Source organism: Pseudonaja textilis, chromosome 2, assembly GCF_049901715.1.
Source record: "Pseudonaja textilis isolate UNSWEBS1 chromosome 2, rPseTex1.2, whole genome shotgun sequence".
NCBI lineage: Eukaryota > Metazoa > Chordata > Lepidosauria > Squamata > Elapidae > Pseudonaja > Pseudonaja textilis.
This window is the reverse complement of record NC_141991.1, coordinates 86,392,773-86,412,333: the sequence shown is the minus strand read 5'-3', so window position 1 is coordinate 86,412,333 and position 19,561 is coordinate 86,392,773. Positions and strand designations below refer to the sequence as shown.

The 19,561-nt window shown below is 45.7% G+C and overlaps 1 protein-coding gene across 1 annotated transcript; it reads right to left on the bottom strand.

Moving 5' to 3' along the window:
• Nucleotides 1-11,568: 11,568 nt before the first annotated feature.
• On the bottom strand, nt 11,569-17,356 carry NKX2-5 (NK2 homeobox 5). Its single transcript, XM_026696104.2, has 2 exons — nt 17,016-17,356; nt 11,569-13,013 (listed from the first exon to the last, which is right to left on the bottom strand). The coding sequence occupies exons 1-2, from the start codon at nt 17,299-17,301 to the stop codon at nt 12,388-12,390; spliced, it is 912 nt and encodes a 303-aa protein (XP_026551889.1). The 5' UTR covers nt 17,302-17,356; the 3' UTR covers nt 11,569-12,387.
• Nucleotides 17,357-19,561: the final 2,205 nt, after the last annotated feature.

Genomic DNA, 19,561 nt, shown 5'->3' with positions numbered 1-19,561 from the left:
TGGGTTTGTGGAAGAATTGCTCTACCAAGTGGCCTTGCCTGTTTAGCAGTTCCTTCAGATGAGGACAAAGAGAGCATCTTTGGTCTCATTCACCCACTGCTCTAACAATGGTCTCCTGTGGCTCAGAGTGAGGGAGGCATTAGTGCTCATTCCAGTCATGTCCAGGTTGTCACAAAACAGAGGGATGCAGGAGAGTTGTCCTTGTCCCGTTTTTGAGGTGAACAAGTCTGTGTAGAGCAGCAGCCTGCCCCATCACTAAACTACAAGAGTTACTTTCTCGAAAAGAAACATTAGCGGTGTGATCAATAGTTCCATAAGGATGATGAGAATCATCCCTTTTTGAGCGATTGATTGTAACTGTTAATGATCCCAAGATGGATCATCCACATTATTCAGGGTGATTAGTTTCTAATCTGGACCTTTAGGTCTTCCAATGGTGCACTTGTTGTCACCCACCTTACTGTGGATGTCCTCTCCTTTCCCCCCCACCCTTTCACCATTACCAGCATCATGAACTGGTATTTTCTTAATGTTTCCACAATATTATAATTTGAGTCTGGTAATTTGTGCTTCAGATGAGAATTCTGTCTTGATTTATTCTATTTGGGTTTTTTTTTTTCTTATTTGGTTTGGTCTTTTTTTATTTTATTATCCCTAGCATAATCTATGATAGAATCATATAACCTTCTTGCTGGGAACAGCATGAACTGCCAATAAAGGGAACTGTCAGGGGTGGGATTCCACTGGTATAACAATCGATTCGGTGATCGTGCGTTCACACCAAACACGCACTCTATTCGTGCGCTCCGCATTTCAAACAGCTCTAATATTTTCCTTCTACAGAGTCCCTGTGAAGAAAACAGCTGAGACACGGCAAATTGCTCTGCCACACAAATCAGCTGTGCTCTAAACAAAGGAAGTAAAGGACAGGAAAGAGCAGGGGAGGGTGGGTGGGTGGGCCCACATGCTCATCGCAGTGAACTGGTTCGGAAACAGTTGATCTTTGGAGCAACGGGTTCACCCCAACCGGTCCGAACTGGTAGAATCCCACCCCAGGGGACTGTGGATTTGGCATTATTTCAAAAGCTGTGTGGATGGATGCCTTATAATTACTGTTTTTATTTGTCAAAGCTCTCCAAGGGACCCTGTGACAAAAGGCAACCATGGATTGCAGTGTAAAAGTTGAGGCAGCCACATGGCAGCTTTTGTACTTGTTCTGAAGGGATTTAATGAGTACCCTCAAGTGGGTTGTTTGAGCTGAAACCTGCACAAAATTCTAACTAAAGAATTAGTCATAATGATTATTCAAGAATGCGAGTGGAGGACTAGTTTCCAAATCTATGGTCTCTACCCCAAGGTAGACAACTAGCACCCAATTATATTGCATAACAGCAAATGATGAGATATTGGTCTCAGTTGATGGATGTGTGGCCAAAGTACCATCTTCCAGCTTAATTTCCCACCATTCTGGTGATATTGGTGGTAAGTATAGATACATCCCTGCCCTTTGCACCTGTGGCAAAGCCTATACTTACTTTTGGATGGCAAGAAAATCTGTGATGTGTCTGCAATAAATGCTTCAGATGAATCTAAAATGAACATGATGATATAAGTGGAAGCTAATTGTTTGCATTCTCTCCAACCCTTGACATCTGTCCCTCTGTTAAACTTGACCTTGATCTCTGCACAACAAAATTCTAAACTTGATCTCAGTGCGTTGTTGGAAACAGCTGTCCATAAGAGAGTTGGAAGAAATAGGTCTCTGGTCTGAAGATCTTAGTATCTACTACGCTCTAGTTTTCTATTCAGCACACACATTCTGCTTCCAAAGAAAGAGCAGTATAGGAAAAAAGGGAAGTGTAAGCAAAAAAACAAACAAAAAGGAAGGCAAAGTCATCTAACTTTTGTGGAGAATATGCTGTGTTGCTGGCTCCCAGGACTGGACTTTGAAAGCCATGAGATGCTTCAGAAGAAAAATGCTGCCTTAAAATAAACTGAGCAAGGGAAGGAGAGCAGAAGGAAGTATAGAGAAATAAAAAGAAGAGGAATGAAATCTGCCAGCTGGTTATATTTCAAAACAAAAGTGTTTCAAAAGCTCAGCTGTTCCTTGATGTGTCAACAGATGTTGCCAGGTGCTGCGTGAGGCCTGTGCAACTTTCCACACAGAAATTTAACACTTAGGGAAGCTGAATAGGCATCTCTAGTAACTGTAGAATTAATGATCCCATGATATAAAGTTCTCGTCTCGTAAGAATACATATTCCAACAAATGTTGATATCAGCCAAACATACATATGCAATGTGATTGTTTCAGGAGTTATTGTTAATCAATGAGCAAAGTTTCATTCATTTGTCAAACATTTACAAAATCTCTGCATCCATTTTTATAGGCTGAAGTAATGCCTTGGTGTCTTAAATCTGAGATGCATATATAATGTGCTTGATATAACAGATATCAAAAGGCAATTGAAAAGCATGCATAAGTAATTGCACGGATTGAGGGTGGCCTAATGTATTTTGATTTAATTCAATTTCATGCAGTTGCTGGTGCTTTATAAGGTTCAAGAATCATTAGAAGAACATAGTAATAAACCACTTCTACAATTTCAGGATCCCACTTTGGCCTGGTATTATATTACATTTTGTATCTTCTCTCAGAATAATAGAAATAGAAATTATGGCTGTTGGAATCCACAAATCAGTGTATATTGGGATACAATCATTATAGTTGGATGCAAGGAAATATGTCAAGGAACTTGTTAATTATATTACAAGAATTTTTTTGCTGCAATCAGGAATATCCAAGATGAATAATAAATAAAAACATAACTAACAAACCATGAATAAGGAACAGTTAAAAACATAGAAATAGGAGAACTGAGAGCTAAACAAATAATTTAATAAAATAGTGAAATCCTGGAAGTAGAAAATAAACGTCATGCAATTTCAAATTGTACTTATAGATCCAGGCTAAAGATGTATGCCTATGTGATACAATAGGCTCGGATGTAGAAAACACCATGATAGTGTTTTCTTCAGAAAAAAATATATGCTGACAATAAACTGTTTCTAGCAGGATTCACTGCTCAAGTGCTTTCTCTGGATCCCTGGTGAGTTACTTTGTTACATTATTTTTTCAGTCTTTCATCTATTCCTAGCTGTGATTGTTCCTTCTTTCCCAACCAATGTCCGAAGAGCCATCTGAAACTTTCATATAAGTCATTGTGAGAACTATATAATATCTACAGCAGAAGTGTTCAATCTTAGCAACTTTTAAGACTTGTGGACTTCAACTTCCAGAATTCCCCAGCCAGTATAACTAACTGGGGAATTATGGGAGTTGAAGTCCACAAGTCTTAGAAGCTGCCAAGGTTGGTTGGACACCCACGATTTACGATATGTATTGACTAACCTAAAAAGAGAGCCCTGGAAAACAATAGTTCAGAAAGCAGCTAGAATTGGAGAATGAGGTGTGCCTGCACAAATTCTCACTGGGTTTCCATTCCCATCCAAGAGTTTTAAAAGCTGCATCTTTTTAGAGGGGCAGAGAGCATTTTTAAAAAAGTTTTTCTTTTGTTTTAAATTATTTCCAAATTTTATTCTACGTAGAACTGTGATGGTGAACCTATGGCACACGTGCCAGAGGTGGCACGCAGAGCCATGGCCCCAGCTCAGCTCTGCCATGCATGTGCGCATGTGCTTCCAGCCAGCCCGCTGGTCTTTGGGTCTCTGTCGCTCATGTGCAGGTGGATGTGGCACATGCACGGGGTCGTGCACACATGCATGAGGGTGTGTGGGGGTTACACGTGCACGTGGGGGGCATGGGGGAGTCACGCATGCATGCACGGGGGTGCATGCGCAGGGTGCACGGATTACATTTGGGGGGGGTGCATGCGTGTGCATTTAGTGCCAAAAAAGGATAGCCATCACTGACTTAGAACCACCTGAACATCTACCAGTATTGTACTGCCTTTGCTTGTCCATCTTCTCATGGATTGTCTGTTAAGATGTGAATAAGTAAAGGGAATTAAATGCCAGCTCCAGAGCAAATGCCCACCTAATTTGGAAGCTTGCTGCAATCCCCTCTTGCTTGGGTCAAAGGCCTCCTTCTCCTTGATCCACTGCTAGGCTGAAGTTCTTCATCTCAGTTTGTCAAGCTGCAGATCTTGCCTCTCCTCCAGTCATTATCTAAGGAGACTCCAATATTTTCTTACTCCATTACTAAGTCTCATGCTTACTCTGGTGTGATGGGAAGTAAACTACTTTGGGGTAGGGCGGGAAAGACATTTCCCTTAAGAATCTCTAGGAATAGGCAGGAGACCTTCCATCCAACCCCATCTCCCTCCAGAGCATTGTGGATTTCATACAGAGATATATTTTTGGCATATTCACTTGGCGGTAAGTTAGCCTGTTTCGGTTCATATGTCACTTTGGGGTAATGGATTGATATGAAGCTTGCTGCTAAAATTTGTCTACCATAGTTTAGTGTGTTCCATGATGCCAGATAACTGTGAATTACTCACTGCTTTTTTTAAAAGTATCATGTCGATAATTGCTTTCTGTATTAGGTGAACCAGACCATTATGTTGAATGGAGCATTATGTGGAATTAACTCCTCTCTATAACAGGTAATTTCAACATTTAAATAAATAATAATCATAAATACTTTAGATAAAACAACATTGGATTATCAGGATTTTTTAACATGAGAAATTACAGAATCTCAATTTTCTCTAGAGCTTTATACCCCTTTATAAGTGAGGACGCCCCTCCCTACAAGTCTTGATATCCTACCTCAAGAAATTGATTGACAATATAGATCACTCAGATCAGATCACATTCAACTAGAGGTGGAATTCAGCAGGTTCTGACCAGCTCTGGAGAACCGTAGTGGAAATTTTGAGTAGTTTGGAGAACCGGCAAATACCACCTCTGACTGGCCCCGGCCCCATCTGTTCTCTGCCTCCCAAATCCCAGTTGATCGGCTGGGTCTTCTTTTCTTGCCGTGCACAGGAGAACGGAGCTGGAAAGCTAGTCAGTGGGATGGGGAGGGAATGGGTTTTGCAGTAGTTTTCCCCTGCCACACCCACTAAGCCACACCCACCAAGTCATGCCCACAGAAACAGTAGTAAATTTTTTTGAATCCCACTGCTGAATTCAACAAGCTACTGAGAAAGTCAATGGATTGACTGGATATATGCCACTGAATCATTGTTGACTCTCAGTGACTACACAGATGGATTTTCCTCATGATCTGTGTCTCTCACCTGGTCGTTCAGGTCTTCCAATAACTCAGTAACATCTTGTTGACCAGTAAGGTAGGTAATTCTGTCTATCCACTTTGCTGCTGGTCATTCTCTTCTCTTTCCTTTTGGTTTTCCCAACACTAGATATGTCCAGAAATACCGAGGTACAGCTGAGGACTTTTGTATGAAATGAGTCTTATATATGACATGAATAAATTAAAACCTTTGGGAAATCTAGTTGTTGCTGTGCAGTAAGAAAAACAATCCAAATGCCCAAAGACAGAATTTCAGTGGGAATATGGAATATAGGAAGCACAAATATGAGATAGATCAACAGTTCAAGTGAAAGATGAAATAGTTGACTACACATTGATATCATAGTCATCAGTAAATATGAGTGGACTGGAATTGGACACTTCAGTAAGAAGATCTCACTATTTACTACCCATGAAAAACAAAACAAAAAAAGAACCACATTGCTTTTGTATTCAGGAAGGTATAATAAATACAGTACTTGGATATACTGGAATCAAAGACCAAATATTAGCAATTAGACTGGAGGATAGCCTTGAATTATCATAGTTATCCAACTTCATGCTCCAACTACTGTTCGGCCATTTAAAGCATTGTCTGTGCTTAAGAAGAAATTTTATCAGAATCAGAATAAAATCTAGAAGGGACTTTGGAGGTCTTCTATCCAACCCCCTGCTCAAGCAGGAAGACCCTATACTGTTTCAGACAAATGGCTGCCCCCCATTAGGGGGCATGCATAATAAGTGCACCAACGTGCCTACCGTCCCTGTCCTATTGTTTCTTTTATTTTTCTTATATGTACTCATTTCTTGTATTCATAACTATGTTTATCCTTATACCTATTATCTTGTAAGCGATTGACAAATCAAATAAATAAATAAAATCTTTTCTTAAACCCCTCCAATGATGAAGCACCCACAACTTCTGAAGACAACCTGTTCCACTGGTTAATTGTTCTCACTGTTAGGAATAAAAATATTAAATATTTTAAAATAAAAATATCTTTACATTTTATGGTCAACTACAATATGAAACAACAGAGCATACAGGTAAAATTCATGAGACTAGCTGGAACTGTGCCAAAGCTGGAAACAGTAAAGAGGAAAATGTAGTTGGATTTTACAGTCTGAAAGGCAGAATTGGAGAATGACTTATCAGTTTCTGCTTATCTAATGAATTCTTCATTGCTAAAACAGTTTTCAAACAACCAGAATGTTGCCTGTATATATGGAAAACACCAGATGGAACACACAGAAGTCAAACAGACTATATTACTAGTACAAGAAACTGAAATAAGTCGACTATAATGATACGGTTGTGACCAGCAGCTGATTATGAAAGAAATTACAAATTACTTGTGTGTAAGTTTGAAGGCAAGCTAAAGGGGAAGAAGAAATCCAGTTAGTTGCCAAGAAATGTTCTTAAAATATAACCACAATTTTCAAGGAGTGCATCAAGTATTGGTTTGAAGTTCTGAATTTCATTGGCAGGAAACCATAGGAACTGTGGAATAAAATCAAAGAATTTATTAAGAATTAATGTGGAAAAGATCAAGAAAGAGAAGAAAAGAAACTGGGTGCCAGTCAAATGGTAGAAATGGGGAAAAAGCCACTCCCAGGAAAGATAAAGATGCCCAAAAGAAATATAACCATAAAATTCAGTGAGCTGTTAGAAGAGATAAGTAACAGTATTGCAACAGTATCTATAAGATACTGAAAATAGAAACAGACATTAAAAAAAAACAAAGCAAAAAAGCCTTCCAAAAGATCTCCAAAAGAAGACCAAACTGAGCAAGAAAAGCTATTTTAAAATTCTGTACAGTACGGATGTCAAAGCCAAGATATTTTAGCCTATATCCCATATTTATAAGAACATCTAGCGTTCAAGGATGAAACACCCCAATCATGGCCACGTTAGAAGCTTCAGGAACTGATAGGATATTATAGAGACATGGCAAGCAATAGAAGATGAATCAATAAAGTTCTAATCAAATTAAGTCAGAAAATTTGGTAAATGACACGGTGGCCAACAAATTGGAGTTCTGTTTATAGAAAGAGAAAAAAAAAGGTTTGATAGACTCTGCAAATTATTGCATCATATCATTTATTTCAAATGCTAGCAACATTATACTCAGGATCATCCCTCACAGATTAGAGCCCTTGATGGAATGGGAGGTGCCATATGTTCAAGTTGATTTTAAAAAAGGCTGGTGAATCAGAAATATTATTGCTGTTGCACTCCAAATAAGCAAAAAAGCAAAAAACAAAATGAAGTCATGTGATTCTTTGACCATAGTAAAGACCCTCAGTTTGGTTCACATGTAAAACCTATATACAGGAGATGGAGACCACAGTCCAGATAGACCATAACAAAACAGACCAGCCCGAGATCAGCAAAGAGCGAGATAAGGCTGTGCACTGTCCCATAGTCAACCTATGTGTTGAATATATTTTGAGAGCAGCTGAATTGACAGACAAGCATGATTTTAAACTTGGAAGAAAAACATCAGTAACATGTCTTATGCTGATCACACTGCTCTGAAATATAATAATGATTTGCAAGCTCTAGTAATGAAGGTAAAGGTAACTATCAACTATCAAGAGTAAACCATCTACTATCAGGAAATATGCCACAGACTAACATTTGATAGAATTGCAATGAGGGTCTTGGAAAAGATACCTAATACTGTGACATGTTTATACCTAATCAGAATTGTGCTGGCAATTATTTTCCCTGGGACACAGAATAGTAATGAAAGCTGCAGTATGAAGAAGCAGGGTAGGAACAGTATTGGTGCTTTTGAAGTGAAGACTCCTGAGAATACCAGGGATGGTCAAGAAAACCCATCATAGAATAAATCAGTGCAGGGTTCTTATTTGAGATACGAAGGCCCAGGCTCCAATCGCGATATTTTGCATGAAACAAACTGTATTCAATTGGCAAGATTTCTTCCTTCCCTTTACCCTTTAACAGATGAAATCATAGAGAAGATCTCAGTGGCTGTTCCATCTATATTATTTTCCTGTAGTGGTGACCATCTGCCCTTCAGTTGCAGATGTTGAGACATCATAAATGAAAATAAGAATCCAAAGCTAGGCAGAGAGACATTTGATCAGCTGTAGACCAGCTCTTTTCACTGTTTTTTAGCCAGGCCATAGGGATTGGACTCTCTTGAAAAACAATTATGCCCTTCGGTAGCCATCTCTTCTCAGTGACTGAGATTCTGGGCTATTACTTCATTCTGAGGTACCGAATTCCATTCCAGCTTGGCTGTCCGAATAAGTAGGATCTTTTGCCTGCTCCAAGGTTACCTTCAAAAGATTGCGCCAGGTTGGAGTGAATATAACTTTACCAACTTTCTTCATACCAGGGCTGATTTAATTCACTTTTTCTGCCATCTCATCTTTCCTTCCTCACCCCCCCTTTTTAAAAAAAAAAAAGAAAAGAAAAGAAAAGGTCACCTCACTATAAGGAAGAGCATGGAACTGTCTATTTGGGAGCAAATTGCTTATTTGGTCCATTTCCCCCAAACTGAAAACAACTTATAAGCGACCTTTCCCTTGTTTTGCAGCCTCAACCTAAGAAAACTTGCTCGAATGGCGGGGGTCTGGAAGCGGGAGCGGTGGGAGAGAGAGAGAGAGAAATCCGGATGGAAGTCCTGAGCTCGGGGTTGCTGGATGATCAAATCCCCCTTCTCGGGTGTCAGGGATGGGAACGAGAGAACACACCAACAACAAACAGAGCCATCCGAGGCAGTCAAAACATCCTGGGGTGGGGGCTCCGAGGCGCATTGTGTCGGCGCTTCAGAGAGCCATTAGGAGGACGGGGCAGCCTACCCGCTATCGAACCCATCAGTAAACAAGGATGGAGACGCGCAGCCACGAAGGAGTTTGGGGTGGGAATCTGGGAGGGAGGGCTGCCCTCCATGGGAGATCCTCCACTGGACTCTAGCGACTTCCCCCCTTGTTATTGCTCAACTGGGCCACCCAAATATCCCCTCCCCCCCCAAAAAAAACCCCTTGGATGGAAGACGGCTCCTACCATCGCCTCTTTCGGCTGGTCCTGGAGCTCTTCTAAGGCAAAGAAAGCCACCAACCATCTCCCCCCCCCCTCTGTCCCGCCTGCTGCTGCCAACCTCTGGAAGGCAAAGCCGCCAAGGGACGAACGGGAGAGGGTTGGCGGGGCCCACCCGTACAGCACACGCGGGGAGGTGCCGCGTTCCTCTCGAGGAGTCCTATTTCGAGAGAGCTTTTTCCGTGTGGCCTGTGGCACCGCTGCGCTGCCGCCGAGCCGGAGCTTCGGGGGGTGAATTCGAGGGGCAGCGCTTCCCAGGACTTAGGATATCGGTCCTGCTCGGGCGTGGGGACAGCGCCTGCCTGCGGTGACCGGCACTGTCTTCTTGTACGCCCCGTGGAGGTGTTTTTTTGTTTTTTTAAAAAAGACGGCGGTCATCCTCTTTCATTGGAAAGGTTAAAGGCGCTGATAAACTCCACGGCAGCTCCGCTTCGCCTTTCCCCCCCGCGTACCGTTGTGCCGAAGGTCCTTGGGTGGGACTGTCTCCCGCGGGAGCTCTGGAGTCTTAGGGGTCAAAATCTGCCGATCTTGGTTTGGGGCTGTTAAGGTTGGGCAAGGCTTGCTTGGTAGGCTAAGCCTAGGAAAGGGGTTGTCAGGGACCAACCTTAAAGAAGCCGATTAATCGCCCAGTTCCGCTCCTTCGGCATATTATTATACACAGGTCACGAAAGTCGGTGCCCTCCGCTTCCTCAACGGCCATGTTCGTTGGGAAGCTTGGAAACTAATCCAGTGCCTCTCGAAGGCAGCTGTTTAAGACTCACGGGAAGCAATAAAGATAGCCCTGGAGGGTGATGGCAACTTGTCAGGGACAGTAGCTGACCAGCGTTTCTGCTGTCAGGACTCAAACCAGATCTGGCTAGAACATGGATGAAACGCCACCAGGAAATCTCAGAGCTGTCTGATAATTCCTAGTAAGCTAGTCTGGTTATAAGAAGTTTGACTCTATTGTCTTGGTCGAAGGAGAAGGAGAAGGGGGGCGGTGGAGCAATCAGTTTCTTTCCACTTTCTTTACCGACTTGCCTTAAATTACAGAACGCAGCATCCTTCATTGCCAGGTGGCATTCCCTGGCTAGCTTCTCGTCAGTTGCCTTGGGACTCCAGCTCCCAAGAATGTTCAGCAAAGACGATTGGGTTCAATTAATTGGAAATTCTGCCATTCGAGTTAAAAGGCTCGATTCTTTTGGAAGGGTCCTGATTTACAAAGACAGCCTCGAATTAGCTTGGGTGGACTACCTCTTCGGAGGCAGGGTCATTGCCTCCCGTCGCTCCTCAGGCAGTATCTCATCTTCTGGGCGCTTTATTTATTTATTAAACTTACGTGCCGGCCATCTTGTCCAGAGACGACTCTGGGTGACTTACAAACATTAAAATTTACCACACATTAAAATGGGTTAGTAGATCACATCTGAATAGTGTCATCCGAGTTAGTTCATCACTAACCTAGGTATCGTTATTGGTGCTCTAACACGGGGTGGGAGGCTTGTTGCCTGTTTGTACGTGCCAAGCAGCCCTTATGGGCTTTGGGTGGTTTCGCTCAAAATGTGACAGTTGGGGCTATTGTTTCGTTTTTGATGGCTGTGCTCCGCCTATTGTGGGCGCTAGGTGCTGGTTGCATGAAACTAACCGTTGGTTAATAAATATCTGAATAATTTTCGAGGAAAAGTGTATCGGACTGCAACCCACATTCTAAGGCCCTGTATAGGACTAAAAGCCCTTTTGTGTACAGCCCTTTCGAGCAGCGCGCCATCGACTATGCAAATAGGCCTCTTCGCATGCTGATATTTAGGGGCTCCTTCTAAATTAATGCCCTTAATGCTTTTATGCTTGTGATTTCAAATAGAGGACGCGGCCACCCACCCGGGTTAAGCCTCTGTGCTACTGTTGTTTTGACTCTATTTCATTGCAAATTATTTGCAAATTCCAACAGCGGGAGGCCTTGCGAGTCTAGCTATCTACAGTAAGTAAAAGGAGTAATTACACCCCAAGAAATTCAATGGGACTTTACAGGGTTCGCGATTTACAAGAAGCCACCCTTCGGACTGGACGGCGGGACATCAGACTCGTGGGAATCGTCCCTCCATCGCGGTATCTCCCGAAGCGAGGGCTTCTCCCATTTTCATCCCAACTAAAAGATAACCGATTTGCAAATGAGCGCAAGGAGACACATAAGCAGCCGAAATTCAAGCCACTCTTTTTAATGACATGACATCAGTTCTTTTTTCTTTTTTTCCCGTTGGGGTACAGAAACCAACACCCCCTCTCCCATCCCGAAAGAAGTCACCTATATCAACGCCACGGCCTGGCAGTGCATTTCATACTCTCAGCAAACCGATTTAGTGCAGAATTCTATGGGGATCACAACAGCCTGCGCCTTCTCCTGGGGTGGGACGGGGGGGGGGGGGCGACGACCCCTCTGCCTCGCATCGCATCGCAAAGCAAGTACGGCCGCCTTTCAAAGGAAACTAACCAAGCAGGAATGGTTCCCGCAAGGCAAAAGCCTCCTGGCCACCCGGGCTTTTGAAGAAATGCTGAAAAGAAGTGGGATGCATGCGCCCGGGTTCTCTGACGGTATGGAAAAGAAAATGAAGTCGATTCGATAAAGGTCCTTCGCGGTTTATAGGCAGATTTAGCTGTATTATTTTAAAAAATGGGAAAGAGGTGCGGATTGGTAAACGAAACTCGCCCCCTGTTAACGCCAAGCGCTCTGCGACTTCGGGAGTCTTTGTAGATGTAACTTCGAAGCAGGAGCGAAAGGACGCAGGTCCGGCCACCTCCTGTCTTTGGACCGAAGTGCGATCCATCCAGAACCCAGGCTTCCTACGGAAATCCGAAGTGGCCCGTCGAAAGCTGGAGAAAACTTCCGCGCCCAAAGACCCAGAGAAGCTCCTCGGCCCCACCTAGCGCGGAAAAGGGCGCGCGCGCTCTCTCTCTCGCACGGCTTCTGATGTCCGGGACAATCGTGCAGGCCGCATCTCCGAAGGAGGCGCAGGGCTGCAGCCGAGTTTGCCCCCGGAAGGCCTCTGGCCCTCTGACCCTACCAGGCTCGGATGCCATGCAATGCGGAAAGGCCGCCGTTCCCCTGCGGGATGGACGTCTGCACCGGGTTCAAGTCCCCCACGCTGAAGTTCATGAAGTTGCCGGCAGCGGTCGAAGGCTGGACGCTCTGCACGGCCGGGTAGCTGCAGCTGTAGCTGGCGTTGCAGGCCCCGGTGCCTCCGCCGCCGCCGCCGCCGTAGCTGCCGTAGCTCGGGTAGGCGTTGTAGCTGTAGGGGTTGAGGCTGACGTTGTAGGGCGAGCTGTAAGGGGACGCGTCGCCCAGGCAGGGCTTCCCGTCGCGGACCAGGACCGGCACGGCGATCCGGCGAGGCGGCGGGATGCTGCCCACCAGCTCCAGGCTCTGATCCTGCCTTTGCCTCTTGCACTTGTAGCGGCGGTTCTGGAACCAGATCTTCACCTGGGTGGAGGTGAGCTTCAGCACGTTGGCCAAGTGGTCCCTCTCCGGGGCCGAGAGGTATTTCTGCTGCTTGAAGCGGCGCTCCAGCTCGTAGACTTGCGCCTGCGAGAAAAGCACGCGGGGTTTCCGTCTCTTCCTCTGCCGGGGACGCTCCGCCTCCTCGGCGTCCCGCTTCTGCTCCAGCGACTTCGAGAGGACGCAGAGCTCTGCGGGGAGGCAAAAACAGAGAAACCGAACCGGCGATCAGAGGGTGGAGGCGAGAGCAGCTTGAGAAAGCAGCTTTCGCCAGCCCGCGGCCGCCTTGTCCCCTGAAGTGAGGCTTCCCTTCCTTCGCTTTGGAACGACGGCATTTACCGCTCTCTCTCTCACTGGCTTTCTCTCTCTCTCGTCTGCTATTCTCAGATGATTTCTACAGCTGCCTTGTAGAGAGATCGCGCTAAGACAGGAGAATTCCGTGGATGAATGATTATCGGCACCAAAAGTCCCTCATCTGACATCTCAGGCCGGCCCGTGGCCGCCACCCAACCCTGAGCGTTCCTAGTCTAACCTTCCTTAGGGAATTCTGACGGTTTGTCCGTTTGCTTTGATCGCTTTGGCTTCCTTTTGTCTCCCCTGAGCTGTCAAAACTAGGGATTTTAAAAAGTAACTCTCAATTATTCCAGTACAACTCCAACATAAATGGCATACATTCCTCCCCTAAGATTGCAGATCCAAAGCTGGCCTGATCTGAGTCGATAGTATTCATTAAAACAGAAAGGAGACCCCCTCCCCACGCACTCATTCCTCCTTTGGTGTCCCTTAGATGTGTTTTGGAGCCAATTCAATTACACACAGAAATATTGAGGTATTGATGCCTGGAAAGTACCAACCTCCTTGGAAGTTCAGTAGAAATTGCTCTACGTAATCCTACCATATTACTAAATATGAGAGTCACAGATCAAACAGAGTAAGAGAGCAAATGAAGTGAGATATGATTTCTAACTTTGGCTGATTTGCTTTCACAGAAACTGACCTGTATGGGTCAGGAAAATAATCCTTCAATTTAGAAAATTCTGGAAACAATCTCTATGGAAATCCCTAGGATTTATTGAACCAAATAAAAATGATTTGGTCAAAAATAAGGGAGAAAAAGGATTTCTCTAGTTTAATTTCCAAGCAAGGCTGATAACTGAAATGTACACAATTCCTTCCAGATCATAGATGCCTAACCTTATTTGCTACTACAACCATTTGTTGTTATTGTGATTATAAGTAACAAGCCTTATCAAATTCAACCAGCTCCATTAAATAATTCAGTCAATGAAAAAAAAAGGATTCTATTACTATTCTATACTTGAAAAATACTTTCATTGCATGCTGTGTGTATCCAGCCAATTGTAGCTAACAAACCATTAGCCAAAGGTAAACGATCCAACTCTTTGTCCAGTATGTGAATTGCGCTTAGGCATGGATTTTAATTTGCATACTCCCAGAAACAGACTGAAATTAGCAGAACTTTTTTCCACTTCAGATATCAATGAAATTACCGATAATGGCAAAATAAATAAATCAAAGGACCCATCAGTCCCCAATCCTGTGAACATTTACTTGAGAGTAAAATGGTTTGAAATCAATGCAAGCAAAGGGATGCTGAATATTAAACATTTAAATTATACATAGGCACATCCTGGTTTTTTTTTTAATATATAATTTAAAGTGTATGTGTAATGGGACCTACACAGGTTGCTTTTTGCTGAAGCCTAGGGCTTATACCAAAATAAATATACAAAGTCAAGAAGCTGGGTGTTTCCCAGAAGCAGAGTCACACCATTAATTGAGTTCTGATTCCTTCCTAAGAAGTGAAAGGAGAGTGAAAGAATTAAGGATTTCCTTCCTTCCAACCAAAGGATAGATAAAGATAGATAGATAGATAGATAGATAGATAGATAGATAGATAGATAGATAGATAGATAGATATAAAAGATCTGTACTGGGATATTCCTTTCACCAGCTTTCAGGTGGAAGGGTGCTATTTCGGTACAGGTGAGAAGAAAGTTGGTAACTGCCTTAAGCTGGACATTAGAGGACTGTGGACCCTGCAGTGCCATGTAGTCTTTTTTCTACTGTATTCTATGGTAGAGAAGATTGCTAATTAAAAAGTTCATAGGCAATTCAGTTGATTTGTTTAGGGGACATTGAAAAGGGACATTGTAGCCAGGTGTTTGGGGCCAGCATTGAAAGACACGGAGCAGCTCTAATTCCTTCTGAACAAAGTATTTCCTGCCCACAGCACAAGGTAAGGTGCCTGAATGTTCTTACTTTGGAAAGGTTAAAGACCCTGAAATGTCCAATGGGAAGGATCCTCGATTCATTTTCCAGTAGAGATTAAATGAAAATCCCTAGTGATTCTGGGAGGTTGGCAACCACTCCATTGGAATACTACTGGTCTCTCCCCACCTTATGTGGAGAAAAGCGGGGGGGGGGTCTTCTCCTAAGTCAGTGTGCAGAAGATGGCAGTTTAAGGGATCAAAAAATGGGATCCAAATTCAGCTTGATTCGAACAATCTTGGGAGCAAGATTAATGCCAGAAAAGAATTGCTCCAAAAGAACTTAACATTTGTGTGTACTGCAGTTCTCCTGGCTTGATGACCTCAAAATTTCATTCCATCTCAGGGGGAGATAATTAGCATATTTGCCTAGGAATCTGTTCCAGAAAAATCCAGTTTATGAGAATTCTTTCTTTCTTGTATTTATTATAGCAGTTGGGAGAGAAAATCTGTCCCAAAGTCTCAAGATGTCTTTAGAGGCCAGAGAACAAAGTGGGGATGATCAAAGCAAGAGAGTGGTACAATTTGCAAACCCATTCCTGTGTATTCAAAAGCAAACTCCACTGGGATCAGTGGGACTTTAGGCAGGTCAGAAAGTAGAACATAGTCTCAACAGCCTTAGGATACAAACTTAAGATATTTTCAGCCATGAGCAAATCCAAAGAATCGATTTGCTTCTCAGTAGAAATAACCAGTTTTGTACTATGTTGTATAACCTGATTATACTGTATATCCTACTCTGAAAGGAGAGCTCAGCAGTAAACATTTAGTAACAATAACATCATCATTAAACGCAGCTGTTTAAATAGGTTCACGCTTAATAAAAACAAAAACTAACTTTCATTGAGTTTTGAAGAATGCAAAATCACAGCACAGGGCTAAATCATTTTAGCCCTTCAACTATTGGGGGAGGAGGGCTTGCCTAAAATGAGATGAGGGGATTTGGGGGTGGTAAGGTAGTTTCTAAATGCTTGGGCATTACCTACACATTTTTGAATGTCAGTCCCACTGCAGCTGAATAGATGTTGGAGTAGTAGGGTCAGAATTTATGAACAAGGACTCAGGAAGGACTCAATAAAGTAATTTAAGGGAAGACATTTTGTGTCCAAATATTCTGGACTTCATCAAGGGAAAGAAAGACTAATTTATTCTTGGATAATGCGGGAGAGAGTTTATCTTAGATCCACTGGGATTAAGATAATGACAGAAGTGGATATTTTCCTGTCTAAATTTTTCTTGGGCATCATTCCAAATTCCAGATAATCTTCCTTTCAGGTAAATATGGTAAGACTGAACTACTCTCAAGGGTTGTTGTAAGGACTGCAACAAAGGAGGGAGGTGAAAGCCATTTTCAAGAGCTAGGGTACTGTCCTAATTAAGTATAATTCTTCCGCATCGTTGGTATTAACTTTATTAGAACACAGCGAATACTTGGATTGTCACCAGTTACTTGTCACAAAAACAGCAAGCCACCCCATAAGCAGTCTAGAGATATGGATATCGAGGGATCTTCACTAGGGGAGGGGTGAGACGTTGCCACGACCCTTCGAAACAGACCCTACAAGGACGGAACACAATCGAAGGGGTCTTCTTCAATGCTCCCCTTCAATCCCTCCCAGCCACCAAAAATCGACCACCATCCACGCTGGGTTACTGTTCCCTCCTAACCTTCCTGTCGTCTCTCCCAGTCCGGAGCGGCAACACGGAACAGCCCAGCAAGCCAGAGGCGGGCTCAGGACTCCCACCCACTCGCCTGCCTGGCCCGCAGACACCTCCCCGGACATCCTCTCCGCGGAAAAGCCCCTCTTCCCCAGGGATCCGGCTTGGTCGAGGATGCTTCGGCCTCGCAACACGGGCGGAAGACCCTTCCTGCCCCCACCCCCCGGTCTCCCCCGCGGTTACCTTTTTTGCTCTCCTTCGGCTCCTTGGTCGGTTCTACCTCCACGTAGCTCTTGGCGAAGAATGGGCCGGGAAAAGTGCTGCCGCAGCCTTTGGCCAGGCCGGCCGGGGCCTCGGCGAGAGGGGCGTCCTCTGCCGGGTAGGACTCTTGCTTGAAGGTGGCCAGCATGCAGGAGGAGGGCGAGCCCAAGGCCGAGAGCTCCAGGGACGCCAGGCCGCCAGGATGCTGCTCCAGACTCAAGATATCCTTGACCGAGAAAGGCGTGTTGGTCACGGGGCTCGGGAACATGGTGGGCGCTGCAGCGGAGCTGCGGCCGGTGCCCCCCGCGAGCGCCGGCTTCCGAAGGGCGCCGCGCCGGCCAAGCGCCCAGCCTTGGCTTGTGGTCTGGAGGCAGGTAGGGAGGCGGGACCGGGAGGAGGAGGAGGGACCCTGCCCTTGAGGAGCTTTCTCATTGGTCCGCCTGGGCGCCACGGCCCGCGAGGGGCAGCTTGCCCGACCCACCTAATATAGGCATGGAGCGCCGGCCTTGGCCGCGTCTCCTGTCGGCGGAGAGGCCTCCTGTGTACTAAAATTCTGCGTTCCGCCATCCATCACGCCGTCAGGCTAGATAAACACCGCCGCGAGCAAAGCCTCAGGCGAAGGCGGTGGCCTGCATGTCAAGAGAGCTGGGGGCGGAGGCAAGCAGGGGCTGCCTCTTTTCCCTCCCGGCCCTCGAGCGGAGAATACGGCGGGCGGAGGTGGGGGGCGGCCGGCGCCTCAACGACCAGCTCCTCTCACTCTCGCCCCGAAGCAGCCTCCAGACATTACCCCGCGGGCTTTGCCGGCTTTCTCTTCCTCTGAAGAAGAGCGGGAAGAAAGCCGGCCGTCCCGAGACGCGAGGCGCCTCAGGTTTCCCTGGGTGGGGGTGGGGGGGGTGGGAAAGGCTGCCTTTTCCTTTACGTTCATCATCAGCGTAGTAATCCGTCCCTTTATTTGTTCGTTTGTTTTTAAATGTGTATTTACGATTAGCCTCCTTGAACGCCAAATGGGAAGGCGCGACCTGAATTTTGCGCAGGACCCGCGGAAATACCGACACTCGCACCCTTCAAGGCTCACAGCGCTTGCTCGTTCGGAGCGCACCACTTCTTTTCCGGCGCGTTCAGCTCTGCGGCCCAGCTAAGCCCTTCGGGAAGCCTTAGGCCAGATTCCTCGCATCTGAAGCAATCCGGCTCGTTCAGGGTCAGGGTTGGTGACCTTACCCGGCCTGGCCGCCGGTTGTAAAGAATTGTGCTCTCCAGCGTCTTCCCCGCCGCCCTTTCTCGAGGGACACCCTCTCGCTTACCAAGAAGCGTGCTAAATCTCTGACCCCCGTAGAGGGGAGGGCAGCTTCCGTATCTGCAGCGCTGGGATTTTGACTTGGGACAGACAGACAAATTGGCCCCGCTAAGCTTGGACGCTCGCCAAGGACTCCACCGCTAGGACTGCAACCCCCGCTGCCCCGCTTCAGGCTGGCTGCGGCTGGAGGCGGGCTTTTGCTGGAAGGAAAGCAGGCCCACGAAAAACACTCGCTTTCCTAGCCCGCAATCCGGACTGGACCAATTGAGAGAAGGGAGAGGGACAGGCGCCATCCAGGGGAAGGCCGAACTTCCGCTCCCTCTCTAACTCGGAGAGGCCTGATAAGACCAAGGCTGGCCAGCGGCGGAGGGGAGCTGCTTGCTCCTGGTCCTTCTAGCGGAGGGGAAGTGGGGGCCGGTGCAGACTCCATCCGGACCATCGAGGGGCAGCGTGGGCGCAGCATTCGGGTGGGAAAGGGGGAGATTTTTCGCTCAACGTTCCCTCAAGAGCCTCTTCCCCAGGTGGAGAGAGATACCTTTCTTTTCAAGGGTCTCTCTCTCTCTCTCTCTCTCTCAGAGGGATCTATAACTCGTGCCGCCCGCTAGACCGCTTTCCACTGGGCGCCTGCTGCTTTTGGGAGGGAAGACACAGGACTTGCCGGTTCTCGTGCTAAGGCCGCAGGCGCGCGGGGGCGTGGGGGGGGGAGCTGGTCTTTTTACGACAGCTAAAGCAGCTGGATGGGCAGCGACTCGGCGTGAGGCAGCTCTCAAGCCCTTCCTGGCATCTGTCGGCTTCGCAGTCACCCTGGAGCCTCTTTGCACATTTCAGGGTTATCCCCCTTGAACGAGGTGGAGGGCCGCTGATGCCTTTGGTTGGAAGAAAATGCCTTCCAGCTCACTGAATAAGACAACAAATATCCTGGAAGCATAAAACAACTGCATCGACATCTCCCCACCCCCCTTCTCTCTCTCACACACTAATACACTTAACCAGTTAACAATTAACACAGATGAAAATAGATTAAAACTAACTAGAGTTAATATATTGGGCAAATATTGCCTCTAGTTTTATAAAGTATTCTAGTTTTCCATGTATCATACTCCCATGTGGCACAGTGTATGGGGTGCATCTCAGTTGTCTGGAAAAAAAATATTGTGCAATGGTACATCTTTTAGCCAGGCTTCAGTCCTGGTGGTTTCTAGATCATGTTCTTGATGAGGTTTTGTTTTTGTTT